The 27,511-nt window shown below is 36.2% G+C and overlaps 1 protein-coding gene across 2 annotated transcripts in view; it reads left to right on the forward strand.

Annotated features, from left to right (window-relative positions):
* The window catches only part of BBS5 (Bardet-Biedl syndrome 5), a 28,379-nt gene extending 2,124 nt beyond the window's left edge, over positions 1–26,255 (forward strand). For both annotated transcript variants that reach the window (XM_012781885.2, XM_012781886.3), the window contains exons 2-12: positions 1,045–1,127; positions 8,034–8,099; positions 8,762–8,811; positions 8,945–9,072; positions 10,626–10,761; positions 14,816–14,911; positions 18,266–18,328; positions 19,902–20,036; positions 24,312–24,395; positions 25,672–25,695; positions 25,846–26,255. In XM_012781885.2, the coding sequence (XP_012637339.1) occupies positions 1,045–1,127; positions 8,034–8,099; positions 8,762–8,811; positions 8,945–9,072; positions 10,626–10,761; positions 14,816–14,911; positions 18,266–18,328; positions 19,902–20,036; positions 24,312–24,395; positions 25,672–25,695; positions 25,846–25,947 (967 nt within the window). In that variant the 3' untranslated portion in view covers positions 25,948–26,255. The remainder of the gene's footprint in view (positions 1–1,044; positions 1,128–8,033; positions 8,100–8,761; positions 8,812–8,944; positions 9,073–10,625; positions 10,762–14,815; positions 14,912–18,265; positions 18,329–19,901; positions 20,037–24,311; positions 24,396–25,671; positions 25,696–25,845) is intronic.
* Positions 26,256–27,511: the final 1,256 nt, after the last annotated feature.

Raw genomic sequence — 27,511 nt, forward strand, 5'->3', positions numbered from 1 at the left:
CCTAGCTCACAGCAACCTCCAACTCCTGGAGTCAAGCAATCCTTCTGCCTCAGCCTTCTGAGTAGCTGGGACTACAGGCATGTGCCACCATGCCTGGCTAATTTTTTCTATATATTGTTATTTGGCCAATTAATTTCTTTCTAATTTTATTAGAGACGAGGTCTCCCTCTTGCTCAGGCTGGTCTTGAACTCCTGAGCTCAAAGGATCCCCCTGCCTTGGCCTCCCAAAGTGCTAGGATTATAGGCGTGAGCCACCACACCTGGCCCCAGCTAAGGATTTTAGTCTTCAACTTCTAGGTAGCAGGATGACATGGAAGGCTTTTAAGCAGAGAAGTGATATGGTCATGTCTGTATTTTCAACAGGTGATTGAGTTGGCTCTGTGGAGAATGTATTAGAAGGCTCTACGAGATATTTTGCTAGTTTTTTTCAACACAATGGAATGTATTCTATCAGTCAGCAAGCTATTCTTCTTTCTTTATTTCCTTTTGTCTCCTGTATCTATTTATTTGTCAAGTCCCAAAGATGCTTTTCATGCAGCTCTTCTTTAACCTTGCCTTCCATAACTACCTGATGTCCTTTCTTTTACTCAGAAACCTCTGGGCTTCTCCACTGTCCACAGGATAAGGCCTATACCCATAAGACTGGCATACAAGGTTCTCTATAATCTGGTTCCTCCCTAGTTATCCAACAGTATTTTTCTCACTCTCTCAATATGGACTTTCTTCCCTAGTCTTCTCACATGCCCTTATTATATCTTGTTTCTGGTCTTTAATCATGGGCTCTCCTTTCTTTCCTTTTTATTTCCCCAAATCCTACCCCTCCTTCTAGTCTGGCTCACTGCAAGTGGCCCTGGTCACTCTGGGCCCCACTGATCTCTAGGTTCTTGAGGTTCTTGAAGATCTTATTTTTAAGTACATGAGCATTTGATACAGTATCATTTATACTCTTGGCTGTTTTATATGCATATGTCTCTTTTCTCTCTAGATAGATTGTAAGCAAGTATAGTTGTAGCTATAAAATTAAAACCTTTAAATTTATTTTAGGCAAATGAAAACAAGACCTGGAGAAGTCCTTATTGATTGTTTAGATTCAATTGAAGACACCAAAGGAAATAATGGGGATAGAGGTGAGTATATTTTTTAATACATTATATATTTTTGGTTTGATTTACAAATGTTGAATCATATTAGCTGGAGAATATATGAAATATAATTTCATATATTATATGTAAAATTATATGTAAATATAATTTTGAGAATGGGAGAGTTAAATCCACGTAAGACTTTTCTCAGACTTAAACAGAAGAAAGAATAATTATTAAACCTGTAGCCAGAAAACACAGGTCCTCCCTCAACTTTGGTCCTTCCATAAATCCTGGTTCTAACATCACCTTTATCCAGTGTAACTGTTAAAATTCCAGGAGTTGGCTGGGCATGGTGGCTCATGCCTCTAATCCCAGCACTTTGGGAGGCAAAAGCAGGAGGATCATTTGAGGCCAAGAGTTTGAGAGCTTGTTTGGAGGTTCTAGCAGGGGAACGCAGCTACTCATATACCCTTGACTGAAGAACAGTCCTCCTCTATTGATAGGGAGGGACGCACTTGGATCAGTGAGGGAGGAAGGGGACACCTGCCTAGCTAGCCAGATCAGCTGAATCAATCCTGGTGATCAATGAGGTGACAGATGTCACAGCCAGATGCCCCTCACATCTGAGGCCAAGAGTTTGAAACGAGCCTAAGCAACATAGCGAGACCCCATTTCTACCAAACCAAAACAAAACAAAACAAAGCCCACTTTTTAAACCCACTCTAGGACCCCTGTTTGCAAGAGGCCTGGGTTAGTTCTGATCCTTGGATCTATGTCCTTAAAAAAGGATATGGGGTAGTAAAACATAAATAGGTCAGTTTAAGAAATCCAGGAGAATTACACAATTGCCTAAGATTGACACCTAGAGATGGACATGTCGACCACAAATTTGGTGCTGTAGTTTGAAGGCTATTTGTAGGTCCAGTACTGGAAGTCCTGTGAGACTTTTCTGTCACTGAAGACTAGCACAGCTGGACTCTAGAGTCCCTCTCAAACCAAATTCCCCAAGGCTGGACCTTTAAAGTCTAGACTACATACAGCAGCTGTCTATGGAGCCAGTGGCCAGCAATCAGCAAGGTCTTGGAAGCATCATTATTGTTCTTCAAGGAAAAAAATTGGGAGATGAGGAGTGGCAGCTTATATCCAAAAAGTTTTTGGTGGAGGAGAGGACGTTTTATGAGAGAGGCACATAAACCTTTTATTACAAGAGGAGTAAGTGGGGGAAAGTAGCAGAACTCACTTGAGTAAGGGAGATCAGTAAATCCTAGAGAAGGAACAGTAACCTATATTGGCAGGACATGGTCACTTCAGCTTTTTGAGTAGTCGCTTGCTCTCTCAGCCTTTATGCTGGTCTGCTCTGGAGTGTTATACAAGTAGTAGATCCTGTTATAAGCCTTTCTTTTCTTTTCTTTTCTTTTCTTTTTTTGCTCCTAAGCCTTTCTTTTCTGAGGGGAACCTGTTACCACGAGCTACAGACAGATCCTGTTAATGGCTAGGGCCTGTCCTTAAAGGAATGCTTAGATCACATTTCTGAAATGCTTCCTGGTGTTGATCATGCCCGAGTGAGAGTGGATTACAAAGATCTAGTAGCAAATAAGAAGTCTTAGTTTGTGCATTTGATAATTCCACTGTCAAGATAGCTGTATCGGAAATCTGAAATAACTTGAGGAAGCCAAGAGAAAACTTGGTTATTCTCATACTGATTGGTAAGAACTCTTATGTAATAGTCCATCCACTAGTCCAAACAAAGACCATGGGTAATAGAACATTTTTCAATTCATCAAATACTCATTGAGTGTAGGATCTTGTACTAGTACTTTGGAATAGGAGGAGCAAAAAGCCTCCCTAGACAAAAATCTGTATCACAATGCCTGAAATCCTACTATTAATAAAAATAACTTTCTATTTTTACAAATAACTTTCCACACAGACCTCAGAAAGCTTTGGACAAATGAAATTTTACAGGAGTGTGCAAAGCTTCTAGTTGATAGGTGGTAGAGAAGGGAATACTGCCTTCTAGCTGTCTCCCTCCTCTCCTTTCCAGCAGTTTGAAAATGACCAAGTTAAGGCATTGCCAAGTTCAGGGGCCCCTGTGTTAGAACTATAAATACCCCAGAAGATTAGCACACATTTAATCCTTCTTCAACTGTAAGTACCCTGACTTGAAATTTTCAGATTAACTTTGCACACTAAAGCCATGTGAGAAGGAAACAGGGACAGCCATATTGCAGTGTTTGGGAGATTAGTAGAAACAGGGACAGCTATATTTTCATGTTTGAGAGGACAGAGAGAAAAGTTCATGCCAAGAACACTTGGTTTGGAGCTGTAGGATGGGGTCCTTAACCAGCACAGAGGCAGCATAAGAATCCTAGAGAATTGTAGGAGATATACTAAGAGCAAAAAAAAAAAAAAAGGTAAACAGAGTTAGTCAGTGGTTTTATAAGGCAAACTGTCTATAATTTCTCCTGGGACCTTCTGATAGAAAAATATTAAAAAATCAATAGATGTCCTGAGCTCATATCCCAGTTGTAGAGATAAATATTGTTTTTTTTTTTTTTTTGAGACAGAGTCTCACTTTGTTGCCCAGGCTAGAGTGAGTGCTATGGCATCAGCCTAGCTCACAGCAACCTCAGTCTCTTGGGCTCAAGCCATCCTACTGCCTCAGCCTCCCAGGTAGCTGGAACTACAGGCATGTACCACCATGCCCGGCTAGTTTTTTGTGTATATATTTTTTTTAGTTGGTCAATTAATTTCTTTCTATTTTTAGTGGAGATGGAGTCTCACTCTTGCTCAGGCTGGTCTTGAACCCCTGAGTTCAAACAATCCACCCACCTCGGCCTCCCAAAGTGTTAGGATTACAGGTGTGAGCCACCACGGCTGGCCTAGATAAATATTGCATAGGTAAACTAGCATAAGAAATATTGCATAAGGCCGGGCGCTGTGGCTCACGCCTGTAATCCTAGCTCTTGGGAGGCCGAGGCGGGCGGATTGCTCAAGGTCAGGAGTTCAAAACCAGCCTGAGCGAGACCCCGTCTCTACTATAAATAGAAAGAAATTAATTGGCCAACTGATATATATATAAAAAATTAGCCGGGCATGGTGGCACATGCCTGTAGTCCCAGTTACCCGGGAGGCTGAGGCAGAAGGATCACTCGAGCCCAGGAGTTTGAGGTTGCTGTGAGCTAGGCTGACGCCACGGCACTCACTCTAGCCCGGGCAACAAAGTGAGACTCTGTCTCAAAAAAAAAAAAAAAAAAAAAGAAATATTGCATAGGTAAACTAGCATAAGACAAACATAAACCAATGTGTCTGTAATAAAAAAAAATAAATCATACAAATGAGTTTGTAAAGGATTAAGATATTTTTAAAAATAGATGTTAATGTTGTACATGTTTACTATTTGCCAGTAACTGTCCTGAATCATTTAATATATCATTATAATATATAATAATATATCATTATAATATATAATCTCATCTAATAATAAAAATAATATAAAATACAGAATAGATACTATTGTGTTTTTTTTCAAATGAAGAGACTGAAGAACAGAGAGGTTATTTAACTTTTCCAAGGTCACATAGCTAAGTAATGAACCAGTCTACCTACATTGCTTTCTAAACTGCCTGGGTCACAATCCTTAAAAATTTTCAATTCTCCCCAATTCCAATCCTAAACCCTACCCCCAACTCCAATACCCCCATTACTAATAGATCTAACTCTGGATTTGTTTATCTAGTATTGAAGAACTTCTAGTTTGTCCACAAACAACTTTTCTTGCTCATGCTGCTGTCTTCCATGTGTCCCTCCAGGTCTAGTGCCCTTCTCCACCGTTTTCCCCTTGCCCTGGGAAGATGACTTCTATAGAATACATCAAAGGGTTCCTTGTACACTCTGCCTTCCATTTTTAAGAGCCACGGCAGAAGATCAAAGGGAGGCAGAAGCATGAAGTCTGGTATTTATTCCACTAGTTCTTTCCCAGTGAGAGGCTGGCTATGTCTCTCTCCTCCCTCAAAACAGTCAGCTGCAGAGGACTGTTGTTCTTTCCAGATTTTGTTAACTGCTCCCTCTTGTCTTTCTGGTCCTAGGGCAGTAGCAGGTCTGCCGACTCACCTATGGTTCCTAACACCATCCATACTTTTACAGTAAGGCCTGGCTGGGCGCAGTGGCTCATGCCTGTAATGCTAGCACTCTGGAAGGCTGAGGCGGGCGGATTGCTCGAGGTCAGGAGTTCGAAACCAGCCTGAGAAAGAGCGAGGCCCCATCTCTACTATAAATAGAAAGAAATTAATTGGCCAACTAATATATATAGAAAAAATTAGCTGGGCATGGTGGCACATGCCTGTAGTCCCAGCTACTCGGGAGGCTGAGGCAGGAGGATTGCTTGAGCCCAGGAGTTTGAGGTTGCTGTGAGCTAGGCTGATGCCACGGCACTCACTCTAGCCTGGGCAACAAAGTGAAACTCTGTCTCAAAAAAAAAATAAAAATAAAAATAAAAAAACAATAAGACCTTTTGCAAATGACCTCAGTTATCCTGATTTGAACGTGCCATCTGTTTTCTGTTGGATCCATAGTCTAATAGGTGCAATACCAGTCTTCTATGATCTTGTGTGAACCTTACACTCCAGCCATGCTGGGTTACTTATTTATTGTCAAACATATTCTGTGATTTTTCACAATCTCCCTTGAGAATTATTTTCTTCTTTTTTTTTTTTTTTTTTTTTTTTTTATGATTCTTAACCTTCCAAGTAATTTTCTTCTTTTTAGAAACTTCATTTCTATCACATCTAACTCCAGTATTCATGCAGGCCTAATTTCTCTGATTTTAGACATTCTAGAGGTTTTCAGGGAGGAAAGAATATGACTTGGTTGTAGATTACTCATCAAAAGAATTCTAAGGCTGGCCAGGCGCAGTGGCTCATGCCTGTAATCCTAGCTCTCTGGGAGGCCAAGGCAAGCCGATTGCTCAAGGTCAGGAGTTCAAAACCAGTCTGAGCAAGAGCGAGACCCCATCTCTACTATAAATAGAAAGAAATTAATTGGCCAACTAATATATATAGAAAAAATTAGCTGGGCATGGTGGCACATGCCTGTAGTCCCAGCTACTGGGGAGGCTGAGGCAGGAGGATTGCTTGAGCCCAGGAGTTGGAAGTTGCTGTGAGCTAGACTGATGCCACAGCACTCACTCTATCCTTGGCAACAAAGTGAGACTCTTGTCTCAAAAAAAAAAAAAAGAAGAATTCTATGGCTATAATTTGTTAGAGAAATAATGTGTTATATTTAAGTGAGTTTATTATTTCAAGATACTTCAAAGCTATCTTAATATGCTAATTGTATTATATATTTCTAATATACCTAGTTTACCATGCTCAGATTCATTTGACTTTTTCTTTTCCTTGGAGCATCTGTAAAGGGTTACTGCTGCACAGGACACACTCTGAGAAATGAAGTATCTAACTTTGTACTTCACTGTAAGAACATCAGTATGATGCTGTAATGAAAAGTACAAAGCTGGGTGCAGTGGCACATGCTTGTCAATCCCAGCTACTTGGGAGGCTGAGAATCACTTGAGCCTGAAATTCAAGGCCAGCCTGGGTAACATAGTGATACCTCATCTCAAAAAGAAAGAGAGAGAGGGAGAGTGGGAGAGGGAGAGAGAGGAAGAAGAGAAGAGAAAGAAAGATTGAAGAGAGAGGAAAAGAAAGAAAGAAAAGTACAATGCCTTAAATAAATAGACTTCAGCTTGGCCATAACTTCATATGAGCAAAAACAGGTTGCTCACAGCAAAATTGGGTATATAAGTATGTGGCTTTTTAAAGTGAGAACTACTAAGAGAGCACTCATATGGTAGAGATTAATATGTATGTGATAGTACTTTGAAAAGTGTGATTTCAGCCGGGCACGATGGCTCACGTCTGTAATCCCAGTACTTTGGGAGGCCAAGGCCTCCAAGGATTGCTTGAGGCCAAGAGTTCCAGACCAGCCTGAGCAACATGGTGAGTCCCTATCTCTACAAATATTTTAAAAAATTAGCTGGTATGGCCAGGCGCTGTGGCTCTCGCCTGTAATCCTAGCTCTTGGGAGGCCGAGGCTGGCGGATTGCTCAAGGTCAGGAGTTCAAAAGCAGCCTGAGCAACAGCGAGACCCCGTCTCTACTATAAATAGAAAGAAATTAATTGGCCAACTGATATATATATAAAAAATTAGCCGGGCATGGTGGCGCATGCCTGTAGTCCCAGCTACTCGGGAGGCTGAGGCAGAAGGATCACTCGAGCCCAGGAGGAGTTTGAGGTTGCTGTGAGCTAGGCTGACGCCACGGCACTCACTCTAGCCTGGACAACAAAGCGAGACTCTGTCTCAAAAAAAAAAATTAAAAAATTAAAAAAATTAGCTGGTATGGTGGCACACACCTATAGCCCTAGCTATTCAGCAGGCTGAGGCAGGAGAAACACTTGAGCCCAGGAGTTTGAGGGTACAGTGAGGTATCATGGCGCCATTGCACTCCAGCCTGGGCAACAGAGTAAGACCTTGTCTCAAAAAAAAAAAAAAAAAGTGTGATTTCAATGAATGGCTTTGTAATTATCCCATATTCATTTTCATTTGTACACATATGACTTCCTGGAACCCCAGAACAGCTTCTACTAAGACAAAAATCTAGTACATAATTCTCTCATCAGTCAGTTTGAGTTAAAGCCAAAGTATTGGCAAAGAATACCTGTATCCCTTCTAAAACTGTCAGATTTTGTTTCTATGTGATTCTGAATCATGTATTGTATCCCTTACATAGAGTAGATATGCACAATACATATTTTCAGTTAATAAGTATAAGAAAAATATCTATGAATGTTGCTGCTGACACTGAGCCAGAAGTTCCATATCCACCTCATTCAATACTGGAAAAATAGGTCCCTACTTAAGCTAACCTATTTTTTATTTGTTTGCTTTTAGGTAGACTCTTAGTAACAAATTTAAGAATTATCTGGCACTCTTTGGCATTACCCAGAGTCAATCTTTGTAAGTATCATTTTTAGATAATTCTAAAGAAAAAATCCTATGTCAAGTGAACTTCAATGGTGGCTTTTTATACCAAAAAGCTATACCATGAAATATGTGGAAATCTTAAATTGATTAAAAAAACTTTAGAAATCCAAGACTAGCCACAGACTACATCACAGCGCAAAAGAAATCATTACTTTTAGTCAGTTCATTTTATGTCTTGGATATATGTGAGATTAGGGCTTTACCTTGAATAGTTTTTGTTTTTTGCTTATCTTTGACAATGTGCTATAACTTGTTTCAAGTGATCCCAAAGAAGGAAGACCTAAACTCTAATAAAGTAAAATCTTTCATTGTGTTAAATTTTGTTTCACTTATTTTTAAAAACTCTTTTAGATTATTCAGCTAGACTTATAGTAGTGCTAAAATTTTCAGTAAATAATGCTGTATAGGTTGTAGAGAAGCAAACTTCCTTTTTCTTTGTTCAGAGGCAGAATTGACTCGTTAGTTCTTTTAATTATTTAACTTAAATGTGTAGTTATTTCATAAAAATTTTTAAATTTCCATATATGTTTAATTTTTAAAACTGTTAAAAATTCTGTATGTAGGGTTTTTTTAGAAAAATATTTTTTCTCAGTTTACTGTGTCCTGTTCTTTAAATTCTTGCTTTTGGATTTTAGCTATCGGCTACAACTGCGTATTGAATATTACAACAAGGACTGCTAACTCGGTAAGTCTAAAATATCTTATTGAAATATATATTTAGTAAATAAACATTAGATATTTGAGGTTGATGTTTGTTTTAACTATAAATGAGAAATTGCTCTTAAAATCTGAACTTTTAAATAAATTTGTCCTTACAGAAATTACGAGGCCAAACCGAAGCTCTTTATATACTAACAAAATGTAACAGCACTCGTTTTGAATTTATATTTACAAATCTGGTTCCAGGAAGTCCTAGACTTTTTACTTCTGTGATCGCAGTACACAGGTATAGTAACCCTTTGTGGGTCATGGAATATTTTTAGATTGTTCTATGATATAAACGTTTAGAGCAGGCATCCTCAAACTACGGCCCGTGGGCCACATGCGGGTGTTTTTGCCCATTTGTTTTTTTACTTCAAAATAAGATATGTGCAGTGTGCATAGGAATTTGTTTAATTCTATAAGTTTTGTTTTAATTCTATAAGTTTTGTTTAAACTATAGTCTGGCCCTCCAACCGTCTGAGGGACAGTGAACTGGCCCCCTGTTTAAAAAGTTTGAGGGCCCCTGGTTTAGAGGATAAAATTTAGAAGTGTGGTACTATCTTCATCCAAGCTCTATTTCAAATATCCTGAAGATATTTAGAAGAACACATTTCATTATCATTTAATAAGCACTTCGAAGGTATTTATAAAACACATAAAACTACTGAAGATTCATAAAAATTTCTATTGAAGATTGGATTAAATTAGCTGCCTGGGTAGGTAAAGTGAAATAAAGAATTCATTCAACGTAGATAATTGAATTGGATAATTCAGTTAATTAATTTAAAATACTGTTTTTTAGCAGTAGAAAGCATGTTTGGGTGTTTTCTCTGATAAGTTGTTTTATTGTTTTGTTTTATGAGTTTTTTGATGTTGTTGTTTGCTAAATTCTTCTCTTTTCACTACCTCTGTTCTCTTTTTAAAAAAACAACCCTTAGTGCTATGATTTTTTTAAAAGCTTTGCTAAGATGATGGGATATATATGTAATTGTTTAATTTGTATTTCTTTTATTACTAGTGAAGTTGAAATTATTCATGTATTTCATAGATTTTGTTTTTTGGTTTTGTATTGTAAATTTCTTAATTACACTCTTATCTGTCATATATGTCTTAGGTTCCTAGTTTGTTATTTGATTTTTAATTTTATTGATGATGTTTTGATCTACATAATGGTTTAATTTTTTATTGAGATATAATTCACATGACAGAATTTCACATAACATAAAATTTGCCATTTTGAAGTACTTTAGAAGTTTAGAAGTTGGTAGTTTTAGTATATTCACAAGACTGTGTAACTATTGCCACTGTTCAATCCCAGAATATTTCTATCACCCCCCCAAATAAATCCCATACCCATAGTAGTCATTCTGTATTACCTCCTCCCCATAGCTTCAGTAGATTACTGAGATAAAATGTGTATATACTGCAATAAAATGACAAAGTCTACAAAAAACTGTAATCACTAAAACTTATTAATAAGAAAAATATAGCCAAGTGCAGTAGTGCACACCCATAGCTCCAGCTACTTGGGAGGCTGAGGCAGGAGAATCACTTGAGCCCAGGAGTTCAAGTCTAGCTTGGGAAATGTGGCAAGACCTTATCTCTATAAAAAATTTTTTTCATCCCCTTAGGGCTACTAAAAATTTTTTTAATTAAAAAAATATATAAAAATCTACCATGATAATTATTTGAGTGATATACATCAATACTAACAACTGTTTATTTTAGTAGATAAGTAAACATAACCTAAAAAAACACATTTTCAGTTTTGGTCGGTCTTTTGTTCTTTTTTTGTAGAGCATATGAAACTTCTAAAATGTATCGTGATTTTAAATTGAGAAGTGCACTAATTCAAAACAAGCAACTAAGATTATTACCACGAGAACATGTATATGATAAAATCAATGGAGTATGGAATTTATCCAGTGATCAGGTATTGTGCAAAGAACTAGTGAACCTTTAAGGAAAGAGTTTTGGTAATCATTTTTCCATTCATCATTGGATTTATATGGTCATTCAACTCTAATTGTTAAAATTAGCATTATAGCTCTTGATATGAGTTAATATTCTGATTTTTATATTTTTATGGTTTTGTGCTTTTTTTTTTTTTATCACTTTTTGTTATGTATAGAATTTAGGGCTAAACCTTAGATATCATTTAATTCAGTCTTCCTTCACTTATAGATGAGAAACTCAAGCCCCAGATAGTTAAAGTGACCTCACATGTAGTTCATCCAAGAATCATGCTTTTCCCCTTGTATTATGCTGCCCTCTACCTCTTGATAAACTTATGCTGATGGGGGAGAACCATGATGTGTATAGTAACAGAAGCCTTATAAATCCAGTCTTTAGGGAACTAAACATATAACTCATTTGGACTCAAATCCATTATTATAACTTCTTATTCACTCTTGAAATTATAACTAGTTGTAGTTCAACCTCTGTGGAAAACAATATGAAGATACCTTAAAGCCATACAAGTAGATCTACCATTTGATCCAGCAATTCCACTACTGGGCATCTACCCAAAAGAACAAAAGTCACTTTATGAAAAAGACACCTGCACTCGAATGTTTATAGCAACACAATTCACAATTGCAAAGTTGTAGAAACAACCCAAATGCCCATCAATACGTGCGTGGGTTAATAAAATGTGGTATATATATATATACCATGGAGTACTATTCAGCTTTAAGAAACAATGGTGTTCCAAGTGGTCATGTTTCCAGAAAAAAAAAAAAGAAAAAAAAGAGAAAGAAAAAAAAAAAAAAAAAAGAAACAATGGTGATATAGCACCTCTTGTATTTTCCTGGATAGAGCTGGAACCCATTCTACTAAGTGAAGTATCTCAAGAATAGAAAAACAAGCACCACATGTGCTCACCAGCAAATTGGTATTAATGGATCAATACCTAAGTGGACATATAGGAAAAACATTTATCGGGTGCCGGGCAGGTGGGAGGGGGGAGGAGGGGATGGGTATATACAAACACAATGAGTGAGATGTGCAACATTTGAGGGATGGTCACGCTTGAAGCTCTTACTCGAGGGGGGAGGGAGGGCATGGGCAATATACGTAACTTTAACATTTGTACTCCCATAATATACTGAAATAAAAAAAAATAAAAAAGAAATTATGACTAGTTGAAACCTGTAAGCAATTAACAGAATAAGAAACATATCAATTTCTAGAGAAAAATTTATCCTTACTGTGTGTTACAACCTAGGTTAGACTCATAACCACTGTGGTAAAACTATATCATTTGAACAAAGAGCTTCTTGCTAGGTATTGAATCATAAACAAATTATAAATGAACTTTGTTCATTTGAAAAGTTCTAGTTTTAAACTATGATAAAGGTTCTGTAAAATTTAGACAGCTCCCCACCTGAATAACTCTCTCTCATCCTTTAGGTTAGTGATTAACAATTTTTTCTCTATAAAGGGCCAGATAGTAAATACTTTAGGCTTTTGCAGGCCATGCAGTTTCCCTGGCAGCTACTCAGTCTGGCCATTATAGTGTGAAACCAGCCATAGACAATATGTAAACAAGTGAGCATGAATGTGTTTCAATAATACACTGAAATTTTCATTCAAAACAACTTTTAAAAATTTTAATTTTGTTTTTAAAATTTTTTTTGATTTTTAAAAATATTTTTAATTTTTATTTTTTTAGTAGAGACAAGGTTTCACTCTTGCTCAGGTTGGTCTTAAACTCCTGAGCTCAAATGATCTGCTCTCCTCGGCCTGCCAGAGTGCTAGGATTACAGGCATAAGCCACCATGCCCGGCCTTAAAATTTTTTTAATTGACAAAAATTGTATCTTTCTCATATGCAACATGATATTTTGAAAGATGTATACCTTGTAGAATAAATACATTGAACTAATTAACATACACATTACCACAAATGCTTATTTTTTGTGGTGAGAACACTTAAAAATCTCTCATCAAAAATCAGCCTTGGCAAGTGGGGGAAAAAAAAAAGTAAAAAAAAATAAGTAAAACTAAAATAAAATCTCTTAGCAACTTTCAAGAATATAATACATTGTTATTAACTATAGTCATCATGTACAATAGATCTGTTGAATTTATTACTTCTAACTGAAATTTTGTATCCTTTGATCAACATCTCCCTAATCCTAACCCCTCAACCTTCACCTGCCCTCCACCACCCAGTGCTTTTGGATTCCACATATAAGTGAGATCATGTAGTAGATGTCACTTTCTGAAAGATTCCTTCTGTGTGTTCCTTATGCACCTTGTACTTAACAATTACACTCCAAATTAGTATTACTCTAAAATATATAGGTTGTCTCTAAACCCACTTTAGATTGTAGGGTTTATAAGGGTAGGTATGGAGTTACTCTATTCATAGATAGATCTTTACCACCTAGCATAGCACCTAGCATTTTTGATTGATTAATTAATTAAGGAGATATTACAGGATTATCAGATATATCATTTTATTTAAAATAAGAATGTTATTGTCAACCTAATTTGTATTTATTGAAAAATAATAAATAAAACATGCTCTCCTATTGCTTTAAAAAAGTCTTAAAGAGTTTTATAAGTTGTTCTCTTTTTTTAAATAAGAGAAAATAGTGAGAAAAAAATTATTCCTTGCTTGGATGTGGTGGTATGCACCTATAGTCCCAGCTACTCAGAGGCTGAGGCAAGGATTGCTTGAGCCCAGGAGTTTGAAGTTACTGTGAGCTAGGCTGACACCATGGCACTCTAGCTCAGGTAACAGAGCAAGACTCTGTCTCAAAAAAAAATTAAAAGAATTATTCCTGGCCAGGCACAGTGGGGCTCACACCTGTATATAATCCTAGCACTCTTGGAGGCTGAGGCTGAAGGATTGCTTGAGCTTGGGAGTTCCACACCAGCCTGAGCAAGAGGGAGATCCCATCTCTACTAAAAATAGAAAAATTGTTTGGGCATCATGGCACACTCCTGTAGTCCCAGCTACTCGAGAGGCTGAGGCAAGAGGACAGCTTGAGCCCAGGAGTTTGACATTGCAGTGAGCTACGGTGATGCCACTGCACTCTACCCAGGGTGATAGAGCAAGACTCGGTCTCAAAAAAAAATTATTCCTTATAAAGTTACACTGTATTGATTAATGAGCAGGGAATAATGGGGTTAAATTTTTTTGTTGTATAACAATTTCTTGCAAGATGAGAGTGGAAGAGAAATACATAAGTAGATTTGTTTATAACTGGGGAATAGGAGTAGGATGGTCATCCCAGAAGAAGGCTTTTAGAGGTTCTGGGTTTGATTGGGAATATTAATTCCCAATCTTATGCCCAACCTCAAAGTATAAAATTCTTCTGGATATGTGTGTGGTGGGCTAGGGGAGAAATGGAGGTAGAGAATGATAGATAAATGGTAGAGGCAGGTAATTTTGGTGCCATGTTATTAGGTCTTAAAGATTTTTTGAGAACATTTAGCTATCATCCTGAGATAATTTTGAATAAATGTCGAGGGCTCATATAACTGGAGAACAGTTTTGCTCTATGTGTTAAGTGTTGAAGAGCCATAACATATGTCTTGTGGATTGAAGGGGGTTATTACATGTGCCACAACTCCTTTGCTTTGACTTATCCCAGGTTTTGAATAATAATTATAGTAAGATCTAACATTTGTAAAACGCTTACTATGTGCCAGGCACTGTGCTAAGAGCTTTATTTATATGAGTTATTTAATCAAATCTCCATTTTATATTTGACAAAATATACCAAGAAGAAATTTCTACATAGTAGTTACTGATGGTTTAATGATTAGGCAGTTTGACTTCAGAGTCCAGACTCTCAGTCATCTATCTAACTGCACTGCCATCCAATGAATGATGAAATCATTAATACTCCATAATACTTAATTCTGGTATTATCTGCTGCTGTAATTATCAGATTTATTCTGGTGTTTAGGAAATGAAGAATAGGTATCCAAACAAATGATCACTGATGTATCTTTCTTTACTGTCTTTTACAGGGAAATTTAGGAACCTTTTTTATTACCAATGTGAGAATTGTGTGGCATGCAAATATGAATGACAGTTTTAATGTCAGTATACCGTATCTGCAAATTGTAAGTACATGCATTTTGACCTTTTTAAAAAGTAGAATAAATAATTTCTATTCAACAGTTAATACTAGTTTATAATAAGCAGTTAATAATTTGTGTTCAATAGTAATTTGAGGATTAGATAAGTTCTCTCTCTCCTTTTTTCTTTTTTTTTTTTTCTTTTTTTTTTGTGCCAGTCAAATTTAGCAGTGGGGGGTTGAATACCAACTTCAGTGACACTAATGTTAATAAGTTCTGGTAACCACTACCATCGGACCAGCCATCTCTCTCCTTTATTGAGTGGCAGCAGTTATTAGCTGAGAACATATTTTAAAGATGTAGATAAGTTAATATGAAATATCCAAACATAGAAAAGATCTAATTGTACTTATATTCAAGGGAAAGAGCACTATTATCAACTTGCTATTAGGAGAGAAATATACCGTATTCTAAAAATTTAAGTAGTTATCATACGAGTAAGGTGTCTCTTAGATTCCATCTGAAGGCCTTTAGCTATAAAAAGTTTTTTGTAACCTTTTCATGAGGCAGGTATTTGGTGGTTCCTTGGCATGGCTTTAGCACACTGATCCACACAATTTCTCCTGGCTTTCTTGCCACTTTCTACCCCAAACTCTTTTAAAAACTAGAATGAATTCATTAATTGTGTGAATGAACTGCTTTCATTGTTTTTAGATACAGAATATAATACAAGCTGGATTCATATGATAGGTTTAGTGAAAGGAATCAAGATTATTTTTAGTGATAATACTTTTAGCTTAAGTTCAATTAAAACTATTAAAATCCAAAATAAGAACTGACTACAGCTGAGACCAATTTGTTTTGGAAGTAGGTAAAGATAGTTCTTTTTACTCAGCTGCTGCTATGATAAATAATGTGATTCAGTGAAACAAATAGTAAACTACAATGCACTAAAGAATTTCATTTTTTAAATTTTTTTTTGTTTTTTTTGGATGTTTTGCAGATGTAAAGAATTTCATTTTATATAAAGAAACTACTTGCAGAATTCTAATACAAATTAGAGGGAACATAAAAATAGTTCATGAAAATCCTGTGAGGTTATCCTATGATAAATGCCTTTACTGTAGAATATATAGTCTTAAGACTAAGCAGTTTTATTTATAGTTATTGAATAAATATGATATATGTGATATCTGGAAAATGTCATTTTTTTGAAAAATAGAATTGTTGGCCTATGATAAAGATAATTCTTTGTAAAATATTCCTAAGCCCATCTTTTGCTAAATTATTTGATTTCTAGGTTTCTTTAAAATATGTGATCATTCATTCATTCATTTGCCATATATTCAGCACCTACTCTGTACTAGGTACTAGAGATACAATCATGAAAATCATGATCCAGTACACAATTCCTGCCATCAAGGAGCTTTCAGTCTGGTGGAGAAAAGCAACACATTAAATAGAAAGTCATAGAATCTCATAGGAAGAGAATTATCTCTGGCCATCTAAAGAAATGTAAGAATTTATAATCAAGGCTGGGAAGATGTGACAGAGTCTACATAGGTGTTTGACAAATTGGTGTTTGTATTGTTCACTGCTTTTTTTATATGAGATTTACATGTGTTACAGCTTTCCTAACCTAACTTCTATTATGCTGAATAATTACTGAGTAGTAAACAACCTTGTGCTGTTCTGTTCTTCAAATAGGATACTTTTTGTTATTTAAGAATAGAGTTGCCTCTCTCCTATGTTTTACCTGTAACAAAAAGAAAAAAGAAAAAAAAAAAAAAGAATAGAGTTGCCAATTATTGCTCTGGAATGAATTCAGCTTGTCCCAAACAACTTGCAACCTGATATGATCACAGTCTGTCACTGCAGCAGTCATATTCTAACTTCAGCTCTACAACCCAGTACCCTGACTCCACTCCTATAGATATGTATCAGATTCTTGCTGGTTTCTGTCTTATCAGCCTGTATCAACCATAGTCACCTTGTTAGATTGTCTGTTGACAGCCAGAGTGCCAGTGTTCTATGCTTCTCAAGAGGGATTGTGTATACTCTTGGTGGGGTATAAAGCAATGTAGATGAAATGCCAGGTTTTCATAAAAATTACCATGAGAACCTTTCCCTCTCTATTCTTTCTTCTCTCTTCTCAATCTTTCTCTCTCTCTCAACTTGTAATACCCACTATCTGGAAGTGTGATATCACTCGCCGGCCTACCTTTCTCTGGGCTGTAAGTCTGCTGGTCATAATGTTAGGTCCCACATGGTTCTTCCCCATCCTGCTAGCAGATACATTTTGTGTCACTTTCTACAGGCCCTACCTGCCATTTTCTATTCCTACCTTTTCCCAGGCCAATGGTATCACCACCCCATCTCCTGCTGACCAAGCTTACTTTTCATGTCATATTTACCAGTTGATGTGAGTTACACTTGATCTATCTCAACCTTCCTTGATGCCCAGTGATGAATGCCCATAAACTTTATTTTAAAAAAATAAAAAGAATGGAGGTTCTTTAAGAATTTAGCCATCTATGATATGAGAAACAGAAGACACATGTGACTTTAAAAAATTAAGCCAGCCATAGGAGGCATGAAAGACACTGGTTCACCATAACTAAAAGATTGCAGGCCTTTTGTTTAAGTTCAAAGTTGATTCCCTAGAAGTGAGGAATATTTGAATCAGAGAATTTTGTACAAATTTCAGAGATGTCTTCTTTGTATTGCCTTACAAGTTTGCCACCTATTTTCAGTATGAGTCTTGGTTCATTTACTTGATATATGTGGGAGTTTAATTAAGGAAAGAGGGAGAAGTCTGTTCTCAGCAATCCCCAACCTTTTTAGCACCAGGGACTGGTTTCACAGAAGACAGTTTTTCCACAGATCGGGGCTGAGGGGTATGGCTTAGGAATGATTCGAGTGCATTACATTTATTGTGCAGTCAAACATCTCTAGTAATGATAATTGTGTTTGTAGCCACTCCCCAGCACCAGCATCACTGCCTCAGTTCCACCTCAGATCATGAGGCATTAGATTCTCATAAGTAGTGTGCAACCTAGATCCCGTGCATGTGCAATTTACAGTAGGGTCTGCGCTCCTATGAGAATCTAATGTCACCGCTGATTTGATAGGAGGCAGAGCTCAGGTGGTAATGAGTGATGGGGAGTAGCTGTATATACAGATGAAGTTTCACTCACTCCCTCACCTGCCACTTATCTCCTGCTGTGCGGCCTGGTTCCTAACAGGCCTTGGACTAGTACTGGTCCACAGCCGGGGATTAGGTACCCCTAATTAGACTGTGAAAAGTATTTACTGTGTAAAAGTTTAAAAACTGTGTTAAAGAGTCACTACTATCAGATAATAAAAACATGCATTTTTTCTTTTTTCTTTTATATCTAGCGTTCAATAAAGATTAGAGATTCAAAATTTGGTTTAGCTCTTGTCATAGAAAGCTCTCAGCAGGTAAGATATTTTACATTTTTATTAATCTTTGATAGATTTTTAAAACTGTGACAGTGTAGATTTTTAGTTTTATTTAGATAGTAAGCAGTTTATATCTGAGAAGAATATTAGCTATAATATGAAGTTATATGAAGTGTTTGAAGTCTTATAGTAATTGCCCCATAGGAAGAATCCTGTTTGTGTTTTTTGGTTGAATAGACATAATCGTTATTATCATTATGATTGTCACTTCTGTTAATGACAGAGTCAAGTCACTGTTCTAAGGGCTTGTCATGCATTATCTCAATCTTTATACAGTTCTATGAACCAGTTACTATTTTTTCCCTATTTTATAGTCAGGAATCTTGTCCATGATCTCACAACTAGCAAGCAGTGGGGCTAAGTTTGGATTCCAGGTCTGACTGAATTATAAGACTTTGAGAAACACAGATACACACACACATACACAGACACCCTATTTGAGATTTTATATTTACAGACAGAGATTATATGTACCTAATTATAACCTGCTATGCTCCATAATGCCAGGTTTTTGAAGAAACACATTTATTTGTTTTCTTTTTTTTTTTTTCCTCCAAAGACCCAGAAGGGAGGAAATATATTTAAATAAAGCATTTGTGCTGGTCTGATGATAGTGAGTTATCAGATATTATTAACATTAGTGTTACTAAAGTTGGTATATAACTTCCCACTGCTAAATTTGACTGGCTTAAAAAAAAGTTTAAATATATTTTTAAGAAGTAATTTATAAAATCACTTGTCTTTTGAATTCTAAATTTAAACATGAATGTCTGCTTATTTCTTTTACCCTGGTCTATTGCTGCCACTTATTGAGTGTTTGCTCTGTTCCTGGCACTATACTAAGTTTCACATATATGTTTACCTTATTTTATACAACTGATAATGATTTTATGGTTAGAAAATTGAGGCTTAAAAAGTTTAAGGAAAGTAAGCATCTCAGTATCACACAGCTAGTAAATTAGTTGCAGAACCAGAATTGGAACGCTGAAGTATGCCCTCTTAACCTAAAACATATGCTCTCAACTATTACAGTATGCTACTTAATTTAACACTGTTCTCCAACACCCTATCATGGTCAAGTTTCTTTCCTAACGCTTCAAGGTAATAGCCTCAGGCCATTTCCTTTCCTCTTCTGTTCTTTTTCAAGGCCTAGCTCTAGAAAAACTGAGTTCCTTTGGCCCTCACAGTCTACAGTGTATTTTCAAATCTTGAAAGATCAGCTTTGATATTTACAGATGAAGTGATGTTATATTTGGATATGCTTCAAAATAATCCTGAGAGAGGAGCAGGGATTTCAGTTGAGGGAGAGGTTACAGATGAAACAGTTAGCCACATATTGCTACTTGTCAAAGTTGGTTGATGGCTTCATGAAAGCTTACTGTACTCTTCTAGTTTTGTATATTCTTGAAATTTTTCATAATAACAATTTAATTGAAAAAATCAACTTACATATTTTGCTCTAAAATATGGACAATTAGAGCTATGGTTTATCATATAATATAAATACTGTTCCTCAGCTGAGCTTATTTTTTTATTATTATCATTATTGTAGAGTGGAGGATATGTTCTTGGCTTTAAAATAGATCCTGTGGAAAAACTACAAGAATCAGTTAAGGAAATCAATTCACTTCACAAAGTCTATTCTGCCAGTCCTATATTTGGAGTTGATTATGAGATGGAAGAAAAGGTAATTTGTTGAGTCTGTGAAATACAGTGTTTGCTGAATTGCTTTTATATAATCTATAAAATTCAGATATAAACACTACTGTGTACAATTTAATTTTAAACTGTTTTATAAATGATGGATATACAGACTCTGTTAAAGTGAGCATGGCTCTTGGACCATCACTAATTTGTGCCTACCTCCTGTCTTCTAACTAGCTGCTTCGTCATTCATTCCTGCCCTCCATACCTGCCCTTCTAGGTGAGCAGCCATCCAGATAAATCTCCATGTGCAATGCTCTACTGATGTAGACAGACTTGAGTCACTTATTCTGTATTTTTTCTACTTCTGCCCCCCAGTAGCTTGAACAGACTTTACAGGCCTCATGAGTACCATCCTTTTCCCTGGTACCCACAATATAACAACTCCAGGTGTCTTCTATTATTAATGTGCTCTGCATTCATGCTATTGATCAGTGCCTCTGTCATACCAGTTAAGAAATATTTTGAATATTATGCCCACATGTCTGCTCTTTGCTTTCCTCATGATTTCTGGTTGATGCACAATTCCCTGCTCTCTGACTATATTATCACTCTTTTGCCTTTACTTGTCTCTCCAGCTGTGACACTTGTCATCTCATCTATCACTGCTTTCCTCACCACTCACTCCATGAGAGGTGTGCTCACTGTCCATTCTTTTTTTTTTTGAGTCAGAGTCTCACTTTGTTGCCCGGGCTAGAGTGCCGTGGCATCAGCCTAGCTCACAGCAACCTCAAACCCCTGGGTTCAAGCAATCCTCCTGCCTCAGCCTCCCGAGTAGCTGGGACTACAGGCATGTGCCACTATGCTTGGCTAATTTGTGCTGGTCTGTGCTGGTCTATATTTTTTGTTGGCCAATTAATTTCTTTCTATTTTTTTAGTAGAGACGGGGTTTCCTTCTTGTTCAGGCTGGTTTCGAATTCCTGACCTTGAGCGTTCCTCCTGCCTCAGCCTCTCAGAGTGCTAGGATTACAGGCGTGATCCACTGTGCCTGGCCTACTCACTGTCCATTTTATCACCAGCACTCTTGCTGGAGACTCTATTCTGGTGCCTTGCTGTCTGCTCTGTCACTGGTACAGTCCCTGTCCATTCTATTAGAGGTGCCCTTGCTATGAGTTCTATTGCCATTACCCGTGCCGTCCTCTCTGTCCCAGTCCCTTCACTGATCACTCTGTCGCAGGCTCCCTTGCTCTTGATTCTTTGGCTAGAACCCTCACTATGCACTCTGTCGCTGACACTCTTTATTCACTCTTTCATCAGTGCCCCTGCTGGGACTCAGCATATTGAGCCATCTCACAGCCATTATCTATATCTCTCCTTCTGTTCTTGGACTATAGCATGTGACTAGAGAGAATCAGGAAGCAGACTGGGCAGCAGAGTACAAATTCATACCCTTTGACTTCAGTGAGGCCATTATTGCCTGACAATGTCTCTTGTACTAATTTTTTTCTCCCTGTCAAATTCTACATATATCCCTTTCTAGCTAAAACTCTCTGGATTGCTGACATTGTATTATACATACACTGTATATATTTCATCATCTCAACTGTCCTTTTCTTTTTGTCCCAACATGCTTTTCTTTCAGCATTCTCCCTTTCATTCTATCTTCTCTGTGTAGTCCTCAGTAATATGACTTGCTCATTAAGCTTTTTTTTTTTTCTAATCCTTTTTTTTTTTTTTTTTTTTAGAAAGACAGGGGTCTCACTATGTTGCCCAGGCTGATCTTGAACACCTGGCCTCAAGCGATCCTCCTGCTTCAGCCTCCCAAAGTACTGGGATTATAGCCATGAGCCACTGTACATGGCCTTCATTTAGCTTAACTTGTAGTGTTTTGGATGATACCAGATCTTTCATTTTATCATGGGTTCAGATATTCTTGAATATTTACACATAGATGAGCATCTCAAATAATATAAATTGAATTTCTCATTACAGGGTTTATGTTAGTACTTTTTTTTTTTTTTTTTTTTTTGAGACAGAGTCTCACTTTGTTGCCCAGGCTACAGTGAGTGCCGTGGCATCAGCCTAGCTTACAGCAACCTCACACTCCTGGGCTCAAGCAATCCTACTGCCTTAGCCTCCCGAGTATCTGGGACTACAGGCATGCGCCACCATGCCCGGCTAGTTTTTTCTATATATATTAGTTGGCCAAATAATTTCTTTCTGTTTATAGTAGAGACGGGGTCTCACTCTTGCTCAGGCTGGTTTCGAACTCCTGACCTCGAGCAATCCGCCCGCCTCGGCCTCCCAGAGTGCTAGGATTACAGGCGTGAGCCACCGCACCCGGCCTATGTTAGTACTTTAAGCAAATAATTATATAATTTTTTATTTTTATTTTTATTTTTTTGGAGACAGAGTCTCACTCTGTTGCCTGGGCTAGAGTGCCATGGCATCAGCCTAGCTCACAGCAACCTCAAACTCCTGGGCTCAAGCAATCCTCCTGCCTCAGCCTCCCGAGTAGCTGGGACTACAGGCATGCGCCACCATGCCTGGCTAATTTTTTGTTTCTATTTTTAGTTGCCCGGCTAATTTTTTCTATTTTTAGTAGAGACAGGGTCTTGGTCTTGCTCAGGCTGGTCTTGAACTCCACACCTCAAGCAATCTTCCCACCTTGGCCTCCCAGAATGCTAGAATTACAGGCATGAGCCACTGCGTCTGGCCTACTCATGTACTTTTAGCATTGTCAAAGTCAGCTGTCCTTGAAACCTTGGAGTATCCTTTCATTTTCCCATTACCTTATTTTACACAGTGAGTTATACCAGTCTCTTCCCTGTTCCTGTCTGTTTCTTTCCATGGAATAATGTTGTAGAACAAGCAGGGTTCTTGGAACCTGATTTTCAATCCCAGTTTCACATATAAAGTTCTTAGAGCAATGAATGAATACTTGTGATCCTAAGCAAATCTGAGCTTCAGTTTTTCTCATTATAAAATGGAAATAATCTCTCACAAAGTTATTGGTCATGTCCATAAAATGGCTGGACATTTGCTATGTTAGTTTCCCTACCCATTCTCTCTCTACCTTTCATTTATTCTCTTCTTTGACCCCAGTACATAGTAACAGCCTGCCATAATAGCTCACTCTCTCATCTCATGTAAGTCCCCTACTCAAATGCTATCTCTTCAGGGTCTTCCCTGAATATTCTTATAAAATAGCAACCCCTATCACTTTTTGTCCCTTATTCTGCTTGCTTGCTTGCTTGCTTTCTGTCTCCCTCCCTGTTTCTTTCTCTCTCTCTCTCTCTTTGGTAATACTAATCAGTCTCCTCCACTATAAGTGACCTCCATGAAGTCAGGGGATTATGTCTATTTTGTTAGACGACCATATCTCCAGCAGTCAAAACTAGCACATAATAGACTCTTAGTGAGTATTTGAAGTTATTGGATAACTATATTAAATATCTACTGCTTGCCAATCACTGCTCTAAGAACTTTATATGCACCATTTCATTTAATATTCCCAACAATACTACGAAGTATATTATTATTATCTCATAGTTAAGGAGACTGAGGCTTAGTTAGGTTAATTTGCTTGTGCACAGTCACACAGCTCTGAATGTGATTGAGGCCATCCTCGGATTTGTTACAGCTGCTTTTCGTAGGTTGAACCATATGATATTGTTAATATTTTATCATTTTTGACTTATAAAAATGGCAATTTCATATGGTTCAGCATAATATTTAGTTATTATAACTGTGTTTTATCTTTCTCTCTATTCTCAGTAAATTATAAACCCTTCATGGGTAAGGGTTAGGATTTTTATATCCCTAACAGTACTAGCATAGTACCTAATATAACAAAGATCCTCAAATATTTGAAAAATGAACAAATTAGTAAATATCTTCACTATATTTTATCCTTTACTTCAGAATATTCCAGATAAATATTCTTTTACTTTTTACAAATTCTATTTAATGACTATTTTAAAGAAAATTGAAAGTTTGCTGTTTTATAAAACTTAGTTTTTATAACAATGTGAAAAACTCATAGTGAGTTTTTTAAATTTAAGGATAGCTCTAGGTATTGCATTAAGTATGTGTAAATTTGCCATTTTAATTCTTTTGATGATATTGACTTCAAATTTAAAAGCTTGGATTTAACTGACTAGTTTTATTGCTTGTTAGTTTAAAAATAAAAGAATATAAATTATATAGTGATTTTTTGTAAGACTTGAATAGTTTGTGTTATTCTTTTACAAGTATTTATACTCTCACATTTAATATTGTCTCTGATGCATTTTACCATATACTGATTGATTTTTAGCCACAGCCCCTTGACGCTCTGACAGTTGAACAAATTCAAGATGATGTAGAAATAGACTCTGATGATCACACGGATGCTTTTGTGGTGAGCATCACAAAGGAGAGCCATTAAATTTCTTATGGTTTTTGTCTGAGTCTGTTTAATTAAATAATGGTTTAAGTGTGTAAAAATAGAGCTTTTGAGAATTTTGACAGTATCTTAAAAATGAATTTGAAGTTAATATTTTTAGTGAGGGAATTTTGGGGGGATGACAACACTTTTAAATTACCAAACTGGGAAATAGTTTGAGAATACAATTATTCAGAGGATTGTAGATAATGTGAAAAGTTTTTTCATACCTTAGAATAATAGAACATGTTAAATATTATAGTCAATTAATTTAAACTCTACCCTTTCCATAATTAATCTTTATAAAATGGTCTTCTCTGAATTTATAGGCATATTATTTGTAAAAAGATATGTATTTGAACAATAAACTTTCCTATTTCCAAATTGGTATTATTTAATTAATAACCAAAATTATAATAGTGCTTTCTCCATACTGTGGCCTATGAACCTGACCAGAATACCTGTCTGATAACAAATATTTTGAAACAAAGGTGTAAAATTAATATAAAATATTTAATTATAAACTACTACTATCTCAAAGTATATGCATTTATTTTGTTTTGCCAGCATCTTTTGAACCAAAAGTAGGAAAGAAATTTTACAGTTTCTTTTTTTTTTTGAGACAGAGTCTCGCTTTGTTGCCCAGGCTACAGTGAGTGCCGTGGCATCAGCCTAGCTCACAGCAACCTCAAACTCCTGGGCTCAAGCAATCCTGCTGCCTCAGCCTCCCGAGTAGCGGGGACTACAGGCATGTGCCACCATGCCCGGCTCATTTTTTTTCCTATATACATTAGTTGGCCAATTAATTTCTTTCTATTTATAGTAGAGACGGGGTCTTGTTCTTGCTCAGGCTGGTTTCGAACTCCTGACCTTGAGCAATGTGCCCGCCTCAGCCTCCCAGAGTGCTAGGATTACAGGCGTGAGCCACTTCGCCTGGCCTGAAGTTTTATAGTTTCTAAGTTATTCTTTTTATCTCTTTTGAATTAACAATGCTAATCAAACATTAATTACAGAGCACATTTTTTTAGAGCTTAAAGCATAATTCTTATAGACATTAATAATGATTAACAGAGTGAATTCTGCTACCACCATTGTAGAGATAGGTGAAAAAAAATTAGACACACAGTTACAGAACTTGAAATACATTTAATTACAACATTATTCTATAAATTAATTACCTATTTCTTAGCCCACTGATCTATTGGAGTATTATTTGTCCAGTAGGTAAAATAGAATTTTCTTTGTTTTGTAGGCTTATTTTGCTGATGGCAATAAGGTAAGGATATTTTACCTATAGTATATGAAAAAAAGTTTCTGTATTCCAACATTTAGCATTCACAAACTTATGTGAAACCTATTTTTTGTTTTTTTCTTCTTCCTTGCCTACCTTCTCTATTCCCATCTCATTCTCTTATCTCCCCAAAAGCAACAAGATCGTGAACCTGTATTTTCAGAAGAACTGGGGCTTGCAATAGAGAAATTGAAGGATGGATTCACCCTACAGGGACTTTGGGAAGTAATGAGTTGATCTTGAGTTGAGCTGCATTTCTATTTAAAGATATCTCAAGATTAAAGATATTAGTCACCTGCTATAAGCCATGGAATAATTTTTATATATACAGCTTTTATATTTAAAGCTTTTAATAGTTTTTTAATGATTAAGGAAAAACTAATTTAGAAAACTGCCAGTTTTCTAAAAATTATATTTAAAATTGTAATCAAAATGTACCTGGTTTGTAAATGTTTACTTTGTACCTAATACTTGTAAAACATTAGTTTTTCAGATATTAAATGACTGTATCATGGTGGGTTTAATAAAGAATTTATGCAGCACCACTTAATGTTTTGAAAGTATTATTTAAAAGAATAAGAGTATTCTTATAGAATAATCAAAATACTGCTTTAATTATAAAAATCTGGTTTAAATATATTATCACATAGCTTCAAATGCAAACCAACTCTAATACAAACTACAGACTTTAAACATGTCATTTTTAGAGGATCATTTTTATAAAAACTAATAATTATAACTAACTGTGGGGTACATCAACCCCCCTATAAAGTTTTGGGTGCTATTTTATAAATAATTTCAATACAGTTTAGGTAAGAATACATCTATTTTGTAAGGAAATAGTGTTTTTCATTTAATAACTTTCTCCTTGTTTGTATTAATTGAAACTTCTTTGAAATTTTCAAAAATAGGATATTATTTTTCAAATAAGATTAGGTGACTTCTCTAATGTCATTCAGTGTTTTTAGCCACTGCTTCAGTGTAAAAGCATTTTAAGAAGCCTTTGTCAAATAATTGATACTAGCCAAAAGAGCCCTCTTTTTCTAGAGGGAAAGGAGTGTGTAAAAAAATTTTAAATAAGATGGAACTATATGTACTACATAGACACAGTACAACAGAATGATAACCTGAGTTGATTAAAAAATCAATGAATAAAAGCTACAAATGGGTTTCTTCATTTAAATGGAAAAGGATGTCTACATGTTTAAGGGATGGGGTTACAATAAACCACCAATATGGGGAAGAAGATTGTTTGAAAAATTGATATGAGTGACAAATAAAATGCTGCCATAATATTTAAATACTGTTTTTCAAGCAAAAAAGACTTTATAAAATTGCCCACTAGTAAGGAGTAATCTCAAATGTCATGTCATGGTGTTTGCATCTGACTCATTAATCTTTTCAAATGTTAGATGTTACGTGTAGAGAGAAATGAGTCATTTATTGTTTAAACAAGGAAGCAGCTGCTAGTTTTTTCTAGTGTGTTAAAACCTTTAGTGGCATCTATAAATGGAAAAAGAGTCAATGAGCTCTTCTTTCAGCTGTTGTTTTAGCAGCTGACAGTACTACTGACTTCACTGTGATGTAAAATAAAAGAAAAAGCTTTTACTCATGGATAGAGACATTGAAATTTAAAAATACATAATTCCCTGAGCTGGAGGCACATTCATTCATTCAACAAATATTTAAAGAGTACCCTTGAGGCTATACAATTGAATGTAACAGACCCTAAAAAAAAAAAACTGTCTTCACAGAGCTTATGTTCTTTTGGGCATGTTTAAGAATACCAACCTTTGAAATT

Source organism: Microcebus murinus, chromosome 8 (assembly GCF_040939455.1).
Source record: "Microcebus murinus isolate Inina chromosome 8, M.murinus_Inina_mat1.0, whole genome shotgun sequence".
In the NCBI taxonomy this organism is placed as follows: Eukaryota; Metazoa; Chordata; class Mammalia; order Primates; family Cheirogaleidae; genus Microcebus; species Microcebus murinus.